At 32.2% G+C, this 17,590-nt stretch overlaps 1 protein-coding gene across 2 annotated transcripts; it reads left to right on the plus strand.

Annotated features, from left to right (window-relative positions):
* Positions 1-4,237: 4,237 nt before the first annotated feature.
* Positions 4,238-16,486, plus strand: LOC111703789 (ornithine decarboxylase 1). 2 transcript variants are annotated; one of them, XM_023475839.1, is made up of 8 exons: positions 4,238-4,410; positions 5,507-5,591; positions 6,148-6,220; positions 7,046-7,144; positions 9,305-9,414; positions 9,950-10,068; positions 13,659-13,795; positions 15,352-16,486. In XM_023475839.1, the coding sequence occupies exons 4-8, from the start codon at positions 7,074-7,076 to the stop codon at positions 16,172-16,174; spliced, it is 1,260 nt and encodes a 419-aa protein (XP_023331607.1). In that variant the 5' UTR covers positions 4,238-4,410; positions 5,507-5,591; positions 6,148-6,220; positions 7,046-7,073; the 3' UTR covers positions 16,175-16,486. The 2 variants fall into 2 exon arrangements, with proteins under 2 accessions (XP_023331607.1, XP_023331608.1); XM_023475840.1 differs by lacking the exons at positions 4,238-4,410; positions 5,507-5,591; positions 6,148-6,220 and adding an exon at positions 6,331-6,397.
* Positions 16,487-17,590: the final 1,104 nt, after the last annotated feature.

The following is a 17,590-nucleotide window of genomic DNA, read 5'->3' on the forward strand; positions in this document are numbered from 1 at the left end:
TGGGGGTTATCGCACCGAGTGAAATGGCACAAACAATTCCACATTAAACTTTAAAGACAATCTTTATCATCGCCGAATTTTATATCATTGAACCGTCATAAACCCAGCATTTGAAATGAACAATAATATCTGGGAACAAACAAATTTTTTATTTAAATGATATAAAACATGTAAAAAAAAGTTTTTAAAAAAATCTAGTCTAAAATTTGCAAAATGAAACAGGGCAGATATTGTTAAATAATTGTAGAATGAAGGTGGAACTTGCCAGCATGTATGTATTAAATGTCCTATTCGGATAATATGGGACGTTTGGCGTAATTTCAAGTGACCCTTTATTATAAAACAGTACAGTACACTTTTATTTTTATTTGAGAACATTTTATGGAGATTTTCTGTTTTTCTACCCAATTGAATTTTCAACAGATTTATGCAGCAGAGACATGGAAAAAAAATACGAATCAGAGAAAGGTTTTTTATGGTATACCATTGCATGTAGCTCTTTAAATGGAGGGTAACTTGAAATTATGTCAGTAGTTTACCCTTGGATTTAACAAGTTAGATTTAACAAGTTGGTTCATTTTCAAATACATAGAAGCCAATGAAATATAATGATCTTGTTTCTAAAATCCTAAATTGCTTAACTTACCTGTTTTTGTTCCAATTACTTTAATTTCTTAGCTTATTTACAGTGATAACCAGAAAACTCTGAAATAGGAAGACGACTTTATAGCAATACTTAGTGGATTTGATGTATTTGATTAGCAAATAGTTTTACTAGACACTTATTACATCACAAAAAAAGTGAAATGGGTCAGTTTACACTGCACAATTTTTGCATCCCATGCATATTGGAGTATTTAAAGTCATAAAGTCATAAAAGTCGTCTTCCTATTCCAGAGTTATTCTGGTTATCAATGATGTGATATACAGGGTGTCCCAAAAACATGGGAATTCAGTGACGAATTCGATATGTCTTTGTTATGAATTAGCATTGTAATACCTAATTTCAAAGCTATAATATTGTCATGTCTGCTAGAGTTTAATTTATGAAAAGGCTAAAATACTGCAAAGATGTGTCTATAATGTCTCCGCAGGATGAACAGTGAAGACGGACAAGTTTACTCTGTTTGTATACTGTATTTTGTTTGTTTTACTAAGTACAACCGTATGCAGTCAAAACATAAACAAACAAAATGTAAACATAGCAGACGAAACTTTTACAGATTAAACAGCTTTCTCAGTAGGTATCACTATACTAAATCAATTAGAATTGTTTATAAAGACGATATCGAATTCGTCACTGAATTCCCATGTTTATTGGGACACCCTGTACTAAGTTCTTTGTTTTTGTAATTATTATCATAATTTTACTTCAAATAACTTGAAATAGGAGTACATTCGATTAATCAAATTCAGAACATTATTTGATCTAATTGGGAGCATTTATTACCTCAAAATCTCCGGGGGGGGGGGGGCCGAGTGTACCCTTCCCCCCCTTGTATCCACCCGGCCGGGTTTTCTCTGTTCCGTGCAAATTAGTCTCCATGCCCGCCACAAAATTCGCTACTGTCATTTGAGTTTTAATTATAAAAATGACAGCAAAAAACTGTAAAGACGAGTTTTAATTATATTATCTATAAATTCAAATGCTGGTATTTTCAATGACGGTAGAATAGTAGCAAAGCTATTTTAGTATTTTCAATTAATTGGTGATAAAACATACATAGTTCTTTTATTTTTTTAATTTATTTTTTCGATTTTTGTTTCCTTTTTTTTTGCTTCTGCTATTCTTATTTTGTCTTATCAGACCCCCCCCCCCCCTTCTGCCCCTGAAATCCATGAATAAAGTTATTCCTATTGGTTAATTTGCATATCTTTTTGCTTATTTTTTAATCCATTAAAAAAGATACAACTTACACGGAAAATGTTAAAATGTAAAGATCGGGTTTCAGTAGATATATAAATAATAGACAAACATAAGGAAATAGGAATAAGGGTTCAGATGATAGGGCAGGTAGTTGATAGATAGATAGATAGATAGAAGTGTAAATAGAAAGACAAATATGGCCGGGTCAAGAGTCCGGTATCTTAAGAGCGGTATTAGCTAATACCGCTCTAATACCACTCTTAACACTAACACCAGTGTTTAGGAAATACGGATTCATAAGTCGCTAATGCTGCCTAATTTGTGGCAGGATTATCTAGCCTAGAACAGCTGATGCGTTCATAAGTCATCCTAGCTAAAAACCAGGATTATCATCCAAACTTTACCGTTTTGACTCTTCTGCGCAACTCTTTCCTCTTCTCAACTTAATAATTTGTTAATAATTATAAAGACGACTTTTAAATAATACATTTTTATTATATGACGAAAGATAGATTAAAAATTTATGAAAATATCTTGCAAACTAAACTTTTTACATTTCATTATCAAAGTTAAAAAAATAAAAACTTTTCAATAAGATATATTTTTTAGAAAAAAAATCTTTAATAAAGTTTTGCTCATAAAATGTTTTTTTTTATATTCAACACATTTTATTAATATAGTTATGTAAGGAGGGTGGGGCAGGGGTCATTTTTCTGAATTAAGCAAAATAAGAAGTATTTCTTCGCTTTTTATGCATCCCTGTATTTTAAACATCCCTGTATTTCATGAGGTTGCGAGAATATCGAATCCAAACCAAATTAATACTGGTAGAACTGGTTATTTAGGGTAGATCATCCTACCTAAATCTACCCTGCGGGTAGATTAGTTAACACCGCTCTTAGTAAAACTGGCATTTCTGTTAATACCGGTATTAGCACAACTTATGAACGCGTAGGGTAGATGATCCTACCAACCAGGATTAGTTAAGAGTGCTATTAAGGGACTCTTGACCCGGCCTATAGATAGATAGAAAATTTTAAGGAAAATCAGCTGACTTGAGACTGAAAGAGGAACTAAGCAGAGCGAGGGAAGGAAGACCAACCACAACAATTCCCAGTCCGAGCCACATTCTCCTTATTTTCTCGTCAGAGCCACTTCGAAATCCATTTCCTTTTAAAAATATTTTTTATGTGTTCAATCCTTAAAGATGAGATTATTTTTTGAAAATATCTGGCCACGTTAGGGCATAAAACATGGTTTATAGACTAAAGTTTTGTAATGATAAGGTTGGAATCTTAAAATCCATGAGAATGATGTCAAACTTAATTTAGGTTAAAACGTACTTAAACCTCTTCTGACTCCCAAATTGCTAACTTTTATATCTTTTTAAAAATATTTACAAATTTGGCATATTTTTGTTCTTCCAAGTCACTTCTGCCTGTCACATGATTATATCCAAGGAGAAAATATTGTTTTTATTTGAATTATTTAAATCTTTTGCTACAATTTATCCTTCACAATACTATGAATTCAAACAATAATTAAATCATTATCCTATTTACCAATTTAAAAATTTCACCAACAGTTTGTAAGTACCCCTATTATTTGTAAAATACACGTACTGATAAACTAAATTTTTTGTTTTTTTTTGGTTAATTTTTTGAACAAAAAGTAAACTATGTGAATTACTGATTACCTAGAATTTTTGCAAAAATTTTGTAAATTTTTTTTTTAAATTTATTGAAAATTTTTAAAATTTTCACATAACATTTTGGCAAAAATTTAAGTAAAATTGTGAAATTGTAAATTTTGCCTAAAACATATTTTCGAATATTTTCATGAAAATTTGGAAAGGTTTTGGTTTTCATTAAAAGTAAAAAAATGTAAGAAAAAAATCCGCCAATTTGACGAAAATTATGCCAAAAATAATTGGTACATTTAACGGGATTTTATCCTTAATTTTTTTTGTAAAAATGGAATAGTTTTTCATTTAATTTACAATCTTGTAAATTTGTCGAAATTTGACCAAAAAATAAATATAATTTACATTTAATTTTTGACATTTTGTAAATAGGAATAAGGAAATGTGGCTGAAGAAAAAGTGTAATATTCTCACATGCTGTTTTTATTAAATTTCATAATAATTTGCAGCATTCTACGCAAAAAAGGGATACTGGACGGATTTTCAAAAAATATTCTTATCTTCAAGGATTGGACACTTAAAAAAATATTTTGAAAGGACAATGATTTCGAGGTTTCTGGGACGAGAAAATGTACAGTGGCTCGGACTAGGAATTGTTGTTGCTGGCCTTCCTCCCCTCCTAGAGCGGAGGCCTCCCCCCCCCCCCCAACGGCACCTAGCTAGCTGAGCTTACCCTTCAGTTAATACGCAGCAGTCTAGCAAAGTTTCTAGTCCATGAAGAGAGAAATAAACCTTTCTTCAACCCTCCCCGTCGGAAATTTATCTTTACAGATACAATAAATCCGCCACCATTACTGTCGAGGGTGATTTAGACTCTTTCAAGGGGGTCTACAGTTGCAAGGTACTGTTTTTTAGCGTTTTATTTCTTATGTAACTTAAAAATTTGTGACGTTATGTTTCAATGAAGAAAGCGCATGGAAAAGTACGATTAATGGGATTTTAAAAATCACATTTTAAATCATTGTAGCAGTCAATATGTCACTATTTAACTACAAAAATGTCTTCTTAGTAATAGTATGGATTATAACTTTTTAGGCCTCCATTTTTAGAGCGACCCCATAACCCTGAATATCAATTTTAAAACCCCTCAAAAACTGGGTTTTGAGGGATTTCCGTTTTTCTTGCAGAAATTGCGGAAACGTCTCAAAAAAACCGGTTTTTGAGGGGTTTCTGCTTTTTTTTGAGGCATTTCCGTGTTGAGACGTTTCCGTGTTGAGGCGTTTCCATAGCACCAGCAGAAAATATTTCTTTCTATATCTTATGCTAATTGTCTAAAAAGATTTATTTTGTATCCTTTTCCTGTCCTTCTTAAATTTTTGTTGTTCGGGCAGAATGTTGGCTCAGTAAATGAATTTGAGTTAAATGAGTTAAAATAGGCCCCTTAATGATTTCTTGGAGGGGGGGGGACAGCTTGTATCTTATGTAAAAAGTCATTTAACTTTCTTTCCACCTTCCTGTCTAAATTGCGTACCTCCTACGCACGCAACTCAAAAAAAACTTGTTTTGTAAATTCTCGAGACCTCTGACGTGCAGAGGAAATGAAGCGTGTGTTCATATTACACTTGTGTATGTAACTTGAACCCTCTTTCACATTGAAAATATGCAAAATACATATTTGTTTTAAAAAATGACAAAATTATATGAAGATTTATGTACATAATATTTCAGGGGGGGGGGGGTTCTATTCACTCTTTTTATCAATACTTTTCTCACTAAATTACAACCATGAATTTTAGATAATAATACTCTATTTAAAAAAATTGAAACATTTGGATAAAGACTACTTTTTTTAAGGAAAAAAATAATAAAGAGTTTTAAAATTTTTTAATTGTTTAATGTTACAAACAAGCAAAAATCACCGTGAATATAATGAAGAATTTAACATGCTTTAAAAATTGTTGGGGGTTTTTTAATTGAAATTTGTATGTTTTGTTAAGGTTGTCTGCGGACTACCCTTGAACTGGTTGTTGGCTACGAAGGAGTATATTGAGTTCGTCATCACTGGTCCTGATATTTGCTGAGGTTCCCCCCCCCCCTCCCCATCAACAGAAATAATCACCCCCTCCCCACATTGTTTTTGATTTTGATGTTGGAAAAAAAACGTCAGAGATAGTTTTCAAGATAAAAAAAATTTAGTTTTTGCCACTACCACTAGTTTTCTAATCCCAATATCATTGCAACTTGTTGGTGTAAAACTTTGATATTCCAAACTCTAGAGTTTTTAAAACAAACGAATTTTAAGTTTCAAATTTCAAAGGTCTCCGACTAAGGGTTGCAAAGATATAAGGTTTAAAAAAATTGTGTTTGTGGCAAAATATTTTCCTTTCCATTTACTTATTAAACACAATATACCCACTACACAGGGTGATCGTGTAAATATTTGAATTTTGAAATTTTCCTGACTTAAGCCCCCCTGCCATTCAGTGTGATAAAACTGGGGTATTTTTCAACAGGGGATATAGACCACTGACATGTAAACTAAAGTTTATATCAGATTACTTAAGATACTTTTATCAAATTTAAAGAATTAATAAGTAATAATTATAATTCCTGAAACTAATTTTATTTTGTGTTTTAGACTTGTTTTCCACCATCACCATTGCGTTCATAAGAATATTCGTGTTCAAGCTTCCCTGATATTTACTGAACTAGTAAGTATTATGTACATTGTTATATTCGTATTCAAGCCCCCCTGATATTTACTGAACTAGTAAGTATTATGTACATTGTTATATTCGTGTTCAAACCCCCCTGATATTTACTGAACTAGTAAGTATTATGTACATTGTTATATTCGTGTTCAAGCCCCCCTGATATTTACTGAACTAGTAAGTATTATGTATACATTGTTAAATAACATTAAAGGGTTTGTAGACAAAATTCAAAGTATCCCTTTAATCATTTAAAGAGAGGCATATTTTATTCTCAACGGTACCCTTTAAACTTGAATCTGAAAAAACATAATTTTGACAATTTCCTTCAATGTTTTAAAGCAAAAATGCGCAAGTCACTTTTCAGAGAAATCGCAAAAAATGAGGAAGATACCGTCGTTTTTCTAGCACAAGTTTTTAATTTTGACAAAATCCTTCATTGCATCTAAAGCAGAAATGCGCAAGTCTCTTAACAGAGAAATTGCGGTAGGATCAGTTTTAAAATAGACTAATGTTATCAGTCCTTGATCAGGAAATAATTAAAGGATTACTGTTGTGAATTTGACATGCTTCTCTGCAAATATAGGATCTTAAGTCTCTTTAACCGATGAAACTTTAATGAATATTGTTTTTAAATTAGATGCTTATTTTATTTTATTTAAATTTTTGTTTTTCAAGAGACAACATATTTCATAATTTACAATATTGAAAATTTTCATCTTTAAAATTTTGATTGTAAGAAAGAATTGAAACATGTCAAGGTTTTTAAATCTCTACGGAATAAAAAGTAAAAAGAATGTTTTAAAGTTAATTACAATTTTTTAGGATTTTTTCTTTTTGTTTGTTTGTGACGATGAGGTTGGATTGTGGTATCTCTTTGCAGCAGGAGGTTGGGTGGGATAGACAAACTCTAAGGATGGCCAGGTTGGTTTCTTGTAAAAAATATGTTTTATGGGCGCTATTACCATTTTCCTGATTTATCATCATTCTTATGTTTAAAATGTACAATGTACATTGTTTTTATCTGCAATTCTCATTCGTTTATAGTGGGCCAACCAATTAAAACAACCTACTCTGGTTAGGCGGGTCCAAACTACATAGTAAATTGTGATTTTTTTATTTGTATTATCTCGTGCTTTGTAGTTGAATAAAATATGAATATGAATTCGTTGGTTTGGAGAAAATAAACGAATTTTTTTGGTGAAACCAATATTTGGGTAAAAAGTATCAACAAGGATTAATATTTTTCATTTGGCCCTGTTTGATTCCTGTAAGGATTACACCACGATTTAAAATATGCTTGAAAATATTAATTTTGTTCAAAACGTTTCCTTCAAAGCTTTTTCTTTTTTCACAGGCTTCAAAAACAAAGTTCTTCAATGTCAGATAAAGTATACATTTTATTTCTTATATATGCTGTGATTTTATCTTCGATTAAAATGTCAACAATCCACCATTGATTATTTTTGGAGGTTATGAAATGCTTCTCCTGAAACACCTCATTTTGTACTTTTTCTAGCTAACTCACTTACAGTTCCTTACATTAAACCATAGTTCGTGGTACGTTTCCTAATAAATAGGGTATCTGTCTCAAATTTTTCTTGGTAAAATTCATATAGCTATTAATTTAAAAATTATTGATCAGTTTTTGTTGCATCTAAAATTCTCCTTTCCCTTTAATTTTACCATATTAATTCATGTTAAATGTTAATATGGATTAATGAAATTAATTATTTAAATGTTGGAAATGCATTATGATGCAGTTTTGTCCTTGGCTTTTTCTTATCAACGATTGATCTTAAAAAGTACATGACAACTGAAAAGTACAAGAACTTACAAAATTAATTACACAATTTAATTTCAGGGGTAGAAACATAGTTTCTACACAAGATCATATTTGTCATTAAAAAAATCTACCAGATTTATGCATTTTGGGACCGAGAAAAAACATGATTTTTATGAAATTTGTAACATGTGAATGTAGTTTTATCACAAGGTTCAATGTCTTTTTATGCATGCTTGATGTAAGCCTTATCTTTTATATGTCAAATCTTTGTCACTAGCTGGTCACATTATTAGAATGTAATAATGATGCTTATCTTTTTACGAAAGCTGAGTAATTTAGGTTATATAACAAGTTAGATAAGTATTGAAATAATTTTATGCAAGCAGTGCCCTAGATCTGTAGATCACGGGTGTAAATTTTTTTCCGATATTTATTTTTAAGGCAAAGTACTTAAGGAACATACAAGGGAAAATATTAAGATTTCATGAATCGTCATGTAATATTCACCTTAAAATTCTTCATCCCTGTTCAATATTATTTATTTATTAAAAATTGAATTTTGTGACTTATTTTAACTAATAATTTAAAATTTAAATTCATTTTATTTTCAATGAAGAAGATTTTGATATTAAAAAACATATTAAGGTTGACAAGATATATTTTTAATGCAAATAGATTTTAGACAGTGCTAAGGAGCCGGATCCGGATCCGTTGGATCCGCAAGATTTTGGCTTTCTGGATCCGGATCCGCAAAAATATGCAGATCCACGGATCCGGATCCAAGGGGTAAAATATCAACAAAAAACTGCAAAAAATAACTTGTTTACACCTAAACTCAAATTCTGAACTTTTGAAAAAAGAGAGCTTATAAAAATTTCCTCATTTCTGAATGGTTTATCAAGTTTTAGGATAAAAATAAGCGAAAAAAATAAAACAACAAATTTAAAAATTATTTTTTTTGTTAAAAAAAAATCAGTAAATCTTAAAGAAATTACCTGGATCTGCAAACAAAATTAAATGGGTCCTAAGCACTGGTTTTAGAAAATGTAAAAATGATAAGGAACTGTTATTTTGTAAATTTATTGATTAATCGGATCAACTGATGAATGGATTTGCCGCATAACAGATTTTCTAATGGATTGATTTAATAAATAATATAAGAGTTTTAATTGATAAGAAAATAATAATAAATTCACTGACTATAGTAATTAATCAATAAATTTAATATTTAGTTACTGAAATAAATAAGTTTTAAACTGATTTGATTGATTAAATTAATGATTGATTGAATTTTTAAGATATCTGGCTGACAGTAGAGATGAATCCTTCCTAGTATACTCTGAATCTGTCCTCCTGGAGCAAATCAGCTCCTGGGGAAGGAAGTTCCCAACCCTTCAACCCGTTCATGGTATACACATAGTTTTCACCTTAATTTCGTTTTCACCTCCATTTTGTTTTCACTTCCATTTTGTTTTTACCTCCATTTTGTTTTAACTTCCATTTTGTTTTCACCTCCATTTTGTTTTTACTTCCATTTTGTTTTTGACGCCAATTTTGTTTTTGACGCCAGTTATGTCCTAGCGTCCCATTTTTTCACCTTCAGTTAGTATTGACTTCCTTTTTTTAATGACATCAATTTTCTCGTGACGTTCAGTTTGTTTTGACCTTCATTTTCATTAACCTTATTGATCTCCTTTTGTTTTGACCTTCATTTTGTTAAACCTTATTGATCTCCTTTTGTTTTGACCTTCAATTTTGTTGTTGGCATTCACTTACTACATTTGACATCCATTTCGCTTTGGGGCACAATTTATTTTTACATATTTGTTTCGGAGTTAAGTTTTGCCTGACTTTCAATTTATTCTTACAAAAAATGTCGTTTTAGATTTTTTTCAGTTTTATTCGGTTTATCCTGACAAGAACTAATATTGATGATGTTGTAGAGGTTGGATACAACAGCCTAGGACGGGTACTGGAGGGTTTAAGCGGACACGGAGTAAGGTTGGATGTATCGGCTAAACATCAGATTGGAACTCTGGATAACCTAGCTCTTCTCAACCAGGTATAACAGGGCTCAGTGACCTTAAAGCGGGGTAGAGTAGAGGTTTAATAAAACAAAAACAAAATTTAGTTTGGTGATAATTTTGTTTAATTGAAACCATAAAGGTTGAGCAATGGGCATACAATTGAGAGGTTGATGTCACTATTTACATCCTATTCTTCTGATCTGAACTATTTGATGATAATTTAATAGCAACACTAAATCCAGGTTATTTTTCCCTGAAGGACCACAATATAATGTTTTCATATGGTTTTAAACTGGAGATACAATGTTTTTTATTTTTACTGTACAAAACTTTAGAGAACAATGTATTTAATTAATGTTTACATGTGATCATGAAGCTAACAATATCTAGTTAAATTACTTCTCGTCAGTGCTTAGGATCCGGATCCGTTGGATTCGCAAGATTTTGGCTTCCTGGATCCGGATCCGCAAAAATATGCGGATCCACGGATCCGGATCCAAGGGGTAAAATGTCATCCAAAAACTGAAAAAAAACCACTTTTTTACTCATAAACTCAAATTTGATTTTTTACAAAAAGAGATTATGAAAATTTCCTCATTTCTGAATGGTTTATCAAGTTTTAGGATAAAAATAGGCGAAAATAAATAAACAAAATTTAAAAATTATTTTTTGTTAAAAAAATTCAGTAAATCTTAAAGAAATGACCTGGATCCGGATCCATTTTTTTCCATTGCGGATCCAGGATCCGGATCCGCATCAAAATTAAATGGATCCTAAGCACTGCTTCTCGTAATCTGATTATTATACACCCCTGCAACTAGTTCTTGTTTAAATAAATTCTTACTGCTACTCTCATTGATATAAACAATCTCAGTCTGAGCTGTTTATTTACATTAGAATATCTAGACACAACAGCACAAAGAACTCTTGGTAGAAAGTTTTAATTTTATTTTTGAAGAATGTAGTATTTAATATTTTACAATATACATTATATATCTGAGCTGGGAACTCATTTATTGTGGATCTTTTTCTTATCTGAAGATTATTTTAGTCTTTATTCCAAATCCTGCATGGTAACCGTACTCAAGGGAGGAATAATTATAAAAAGGAAGATATTTAGCATTAATTTCAAATTAAGAGTACCCGCACTGGATATTGAGATTAAGTAATCTGGATTATAAGTATATCCAATAGAAAATTTTCCAGCTCAGAAAAAGATGATAAAATGTTCAATACATTTTTCTCATTCAATTGAAAAATTACATCTCATCTAATGAGTCTAGAAAATTAACCTTTTATAAACGATTTAAAGAAAAGCAAGAAAAATTTTTACTATACTCACTCTTCTCTCAGCCACATTACAGAAATAGTTCAACTACTCGAGAATGGTCTAGTTCAACTACCCGAGTATGGTCTAGTTCAACTACCCGAGTATGGTCTAGTTTAACTACCCGAGTATGGTCTAGTTCAACTACCTGAGTATGGTCTAATTCAACTACCCGAGTATGGTCTAGTTCAACTACCCCAGTATGGTCTAGTTCAACTACTCGAGTATGGTCCAATTCAACTACCCGAGTATGGTCTAGTTCAACTACCCGAGTATGGTCTAATTCAACTACCCGAGTATGGTCTAATTCAACTACCCGAGTATGGTCTAATTCAACTACCCGAGTATGGTCTAGTTCAACTACCCCAGTATGGTTTAGTTCAACTACTCGAGTATGGTCCAATTCAACTACCCGAGTATGGTCTAGTTCAACTACCCGAGTATGGTCTAATTCAACTACCCGAGTATGGTCTAATTCAACTACCCGAGTATGGTCTAGTTCAACTACCCCAGTATGGTCTAGTTCAACTACCCGAGTATGGTCTAATTCAACTACCCGAGTATGGTCTAGTTCAACCACCCCAGTATGGTCTCGTTCAACTACTCGATTATGGTTTAGTTCAACTACCCGAGTATGGTCTAGTTCAACTACCCGAGTATGGTCTAATTCAACTACCTGAGTATGGTCTAATTCAACTACCCGAGTATGGTCTAGTTCAACTACCCCAGTATGGTCTCGTTCAACTACTCGATTATGGTTTAGTTCAACTACCCGAGCATGGTCTAATTCAACTACCCGAGTATGGTCTAATTCAACTACCCGAGTATGGTCTAGTTCAACTACTTGAGTATGGTCCAATTCAACTACCCGAGTATGGTGTAGTTCAACTACCCGAGTATGGTCAAATTCAACTATCCGTTCATAATTCAACCACTTCTATCCATTTAATAATACCGATCTCTGATATGTTCAGGGTGTTCTTTTAATCTTGTCAATTTTGAAACTTTATTCTTAAATAACTTTTTCATTTTTTTGTGATATTTCCGTTTTGAATAGTTTGGTCATTCAGTGTATAACACTGACTCTATCTAGGTTGCATAAAAATTTCAAAAAGATCGGAGCATTTTTTTGTTCTATCCATCAGTCGGAAATTGATTTTAAATGTGATCATCAGAATTTATTTTCTTTTTTCCCCCTGTAATATAGAAGAATCAAAATTGCCAAGTTTATTAAAACACCCTGTATATCTTTATTTATTCTGTAGTTGTAGTTTTCTTCAACCATAGACGCAATAGGAAATTGATTGCATCGCAATAGTTGCGTTATTTTCAAACAAGAAAACAACAATGATAAAGAATAAGTCAGAGGCACAACTAGCATTTTTTGACAGAGGAGGGGGGGGGGGGGGGGGGGGGTAGAGACAAGTCTATTGCATAATCTTAGAATGTTGTATCCAAGATTATTATGCAAGGAAAGTAATTTCTAAGGTGTACGCATCTTTTGTACTGCAGTGTACGTCTCTGGGCTGTAGTGTAAACACAAGACGGATGTCACAGTCTGACATGGGATCCATCTTTCATTGAAATATTCTGGTCATAGGAAACAACTATGTGAATTATCAAAGTTTTCAAAATTCAATGTTTTTATCCTTCTCGGATATTAAACGAACACTGATGCATCTATTCTTGTTTAGAAATTCCGCCCAGAGAGAACTGGTTTAACAATATATACGTAGAGTATACGAAACTGCGATTAACTTTCCTTGCATTATAGCCTTGGTTGTATTTTTTCTGAGGAAATATGCAACTTTCATTATTTTTTTCTGCTGTTTTTGAATTTACATATACTTTAAATGGAAGTTAAGGAAATATTACTTTACCAAGGGTTCCAAAAACAAAACAGGTTTGAGGGAAATGTTTAGACATATGTGTGACATTGCCAAGGTTAAATTGTGTAAGGTTAGAAAGCTGTTGTACTTTTATAAAGTATGCATTCATATCAGATCTATAACACCTTCCTTTTACAGGGGGATACAAACTATGTGCATTTTATTTGAAATTATAACAGAATGTTAGGGATTTCTCACAAATTTCTTAAAATTATTTTGGTTTCGTTAAGATCAAATTTAAGGTGTTTTTTCAGCAGTGCACACTTTCAAAGTTGATCAAACACCCCCTTTGCAGTTTAAATAAATGGTAAAAATAGACATTTATAATTGATAAGAAGCAGGTGTATGCTGTTGCATAAAGGATAAACTGTTAGAAAAATAAAAAATACTTTATTTTTGTACAATTCAGGACGCGGATGTGGTGTTCAGTGCCCCGCACAAAATCGGTTCTCACATCAAGTTTGCGCGGGAAAAAGGAATTCAAAACGTCGTCTTCAACTCCCGTGAGGAAATCAAGAAGATTGTAAAGAATTCCCCCAGCGCAAGGTAAATAAGAAAAGTGTACCAGTATTATAATTGTTATTAGTAACAACTAACCTTAAATGCTAAATCGAAATATTCAAATAGATTTGTGTGCATTCATACGCGATCCTTTTAAAAATATAAAGGAGGCAAAAATTTTCTAAATTTTCCAAAATAATTTAATTAACATTTTCAGATCTTTTGAATCAAAATTAGAAATGACTCTAGAGCTCATGTAATAATCATTCTTTACTTCGTTTATTTTCTGTTAATATTATATTAATAAGAGGCCTTGTAACTGGATTTAACCAGATATTGACTGAAATATTTACTTTGGATAAATCCAGTTCTAACAGTTCACAAACACATTCAGGGTTGATAAACGTCGAGTAGTTGTTGATGTATTAAACTTGTTCGGACATTTTTTAATTTTCAGAAAAACAACAATTAGATTAAAATTTTTGATATTTCTGCATTTTTTTATCTACATATCGAGGTTATCTTTTCTAACATCCCTGCAAATGCTTTAAAGAGACCGTTCACTTATTTGGGTAATTTTATGGTAAACTAGACAGCCTATTAGCTGTCAATTGGTATTAGTCTTACTTTTCAAAGACAACTGTGGCCGAAAAAAAACCCGAATTTTCGTTCAGAATTCGAGCGCAAACTTTAGTTATTTTGTCAGGGTTGGGTGGATTGACGTAGTTTGTTTCACATGTTTTCATTCATTTTTTATAGGATTTTCTTATTTTTATATTTTATCAAGCTTCCTCCTGGCTTCAAGCCTACATATTTTTATTCAAGAAAGTTTAATAAGTTTGTCAATCATTTGATCTTTTTTTGAGAGCGCATTTTTTTAACGTACATAAACCATTTTTGGGCCATATCACTGGAAATCAATACTGGGTCAGCTTTACTCGTACTTTAGGTAGAAAATGTAGAAAAATTATATTTATAATGTAGCTTAAATTGATTCAATTTTAACACTAAAGAGAAATATTATTGGAAGAATAAGAAGAAAGGTTTTATGTTTAATATTCATTAGAAATTTGTTGAATCTTGTTGGGTTTATGTATAATTTACACTTCTAATATTTTGCATAAATTAGACTTCAAATATTTGTTATACCTTAACACTGCATAGTATGCAGTGTGTATGCATTTAGTGCAAATATTTGTTATACCTTAGCACTGCATAGTATGCAGTGTGTATGCATTTAGTGCAAATATTTGTTATACCTTAGCACTGCATAGTATGCAGTGTGTATGCATTTAGTGCAAATGCAACATTTTTGCACATTACACTTAATTTCTTTATATTTTGTACTTATTTTTATATGACGATGCTATCTTAGATCCATCTAATAGAAAATTAAGAAAGTTTTGCCGATCAAAATATATATAATCATATTTGGATTATTACTTCTATATTTATATTTAAAGTAAATCTTTCTAACATAACCTTTTTAATCAATGATATCTGGGAAATAATTAAACCCGATTTTGTTAAGTTTAAAAATCACAAAAGAACTTCCCATTAACTAGTAAAGTATAAAATTGATTAGAATTTTTTTTTTGCAGGGTTTGGATCCAGTTTGACTGTAGTCAAACTGCGAACCTGGTTGAGATCAAGGAATTGATCCAGATCTCCATGGAGTCCGGACTTAACCTGGTCGGGATCTATCTGGAGATCTCCACCCTGGAGGAGGAGCTAAACCAACTTCTCCAGTGGATCCTGGTATCCCGTAGTATCCTAGACTGGAGCAGAGCCCAGGGAGCAGAAATCAAACTAGTGCATCTTGGAGAACTCGCCGGAACTTCATTTTCTCACGGATTTGTCTCCGACCTGAACTCCGCCTTGAACAAGGTGTTCCCTGCTTACCTTGGTATCCGCCTCTCCGCCACCGCCTCCAAGTTCCTGGTCTCCCCGACCATAACCCTGGCGGCGCGTATCGTGAAGTTGGATGACACCAAGACGGAGCTGAAGAACTACTTCATCAACGAGGGAGTCTTCGGCGCCTTCAGCGGAAACCTCTGCATTGAAGGGTGCGTGAGTACTCCGTATCCTCTCGGCGGAGGAAAGGGGCGGAAGGGAAATCGGTCCCAGGTTTACGACACCAAGATATTCGGTCCGTCCGGAGACGAGCTGGATATCATCCTTGAGGACATTCTTCTACCCGAACTCGAGAAGGATGATTGGCTCCTGTTTTCGGGGATGGGATGTCTCAACAACCTGGAGTTTATCAACCACTCCAACGTGTCCGGGACCAGGAACTTCATCTACAACAAGATGGAGGAGGTGGATGAGTGTTTCGATCCTGCTAAACCCTGCTCCTGGGAGTTTAACTCCTGTCAGAGCATTGAGATAAACCTTGATAACTTCGAAATCTTAAATTTTGCTTAAGTTCAGTGTTGACGGGGGACTTGATCCTATTTATGAACTTATTTACACACTCTTACATATATTCAGTGTTTTGAACTGTTATATACTTGACAACAGTTCGAATAGTTTATTGAGAGGATGGGGCTTATACATCCGTCCCATCCGTACTTTGATAATATTTAGCTACGGGAGTTAGTGATACAAGTGATGGAAGAAAAACTTTAATTGTGACAGGGTATTTTCGAGTCAGAATTTTTTAATAAATGATTAAATAGATTAATAAAATTTCAATCTAAAGTACCCTGCTTACAATGTTCAATTATGAAAGACTATGAATGAATGTTCAATGTTCTTATAAATGTTGTCTATATATTGTACTTTATAGATTTTCTTTACAAAACTGGCAACTTTTTTCAACCATAGCATTTTTACCCGGTGTTAAAAACTTTTCTATTTTGTTTACAGATTTCAAGAAATAGTTTTTAGCTTAAAAATTCTAAACTGCCTATATGTATATGAATTTTTCAAAAATACCTGTATTTAATAGACCATTACTTCGACATATTTGCATTCTATTGTTATTCACATTCTACACTTGAAACTAAAATTTTGTTTTCAATTATAGTCAGTTGTTTATTTGGAGAACTTTTCCACTAGGAAAATGAGAACTATTTGCTTTGAGAATTTAATTGAAAATGAAATAAAATATGAAATAAAATATTTTTTGGATTTGTTGGAAAACATAAAAAAGCTAAATTATTGATTGTTTTACATTATAATTGTTTAGTATCGTATAATTGTTGTTATTCAAGTGTTCAGAATATTCATAATTCAGTTCCCTTGAACAACTATTATGTTGTATTATATAATGTTTGATGTAAATTAAGATTTAATATAAATTGGTCCAATATTATTAATTATGAACGAATAGATCTTAGGCACCTGTCCGTGTATATAAGTCTCAGTGTACACTTAGGACAGTTTACTGATAAAGGATATTAAGAGATTATGGCCTATTTATACAGAACAAATATCAAATATGCAGTACGCTTTCGGAGTACAAGTGTATGGGGAGGTTTTGTACAGGGGGCGGAAACGTCATGTGTGTGTGTCTGTACCAAAAGAGTGTGTCAGTTTACTGTACCAAAGGTTTGTACTGTAGGTTTATACAGTACGTAAGAATCTCGGTATTTGTACAGTCTAGGAGGGTACATTTGTTTATTGTTAATTGTTTACTTAAACATATGTTTAATATGCATGTAATATATTATTTACATATTTAAGTGAACACTATAAAGCCAAATTTTCATGCAAAGAATATAATTTTATTAAAGTTTACAATAAACTACTCGTTATTCAAATTTAATTATAATCGACGACATTGTTCCACAATTTCCTTGACTGTAGTCATGTTGTGTGTCTGTACCAGAAGAGTGT

The sequence above is a fragment of the Eurytemora carolleeae genome, unplaced genomic scaffold, assembly GCF_000591075.1.
Source record: "Eurytemora carolleeae unplaced genomic scaffold, Eaff_2.0 scaffold114, whole genome shotgun sequence".
Classification (NCBI taxonomy): domain Eukaryota; kingdom Metazoa; phylum Arthropoda; class Copepoda; order Calanoida; family Temoridae; genus Eurytemora; species Eurytemora carolleeae.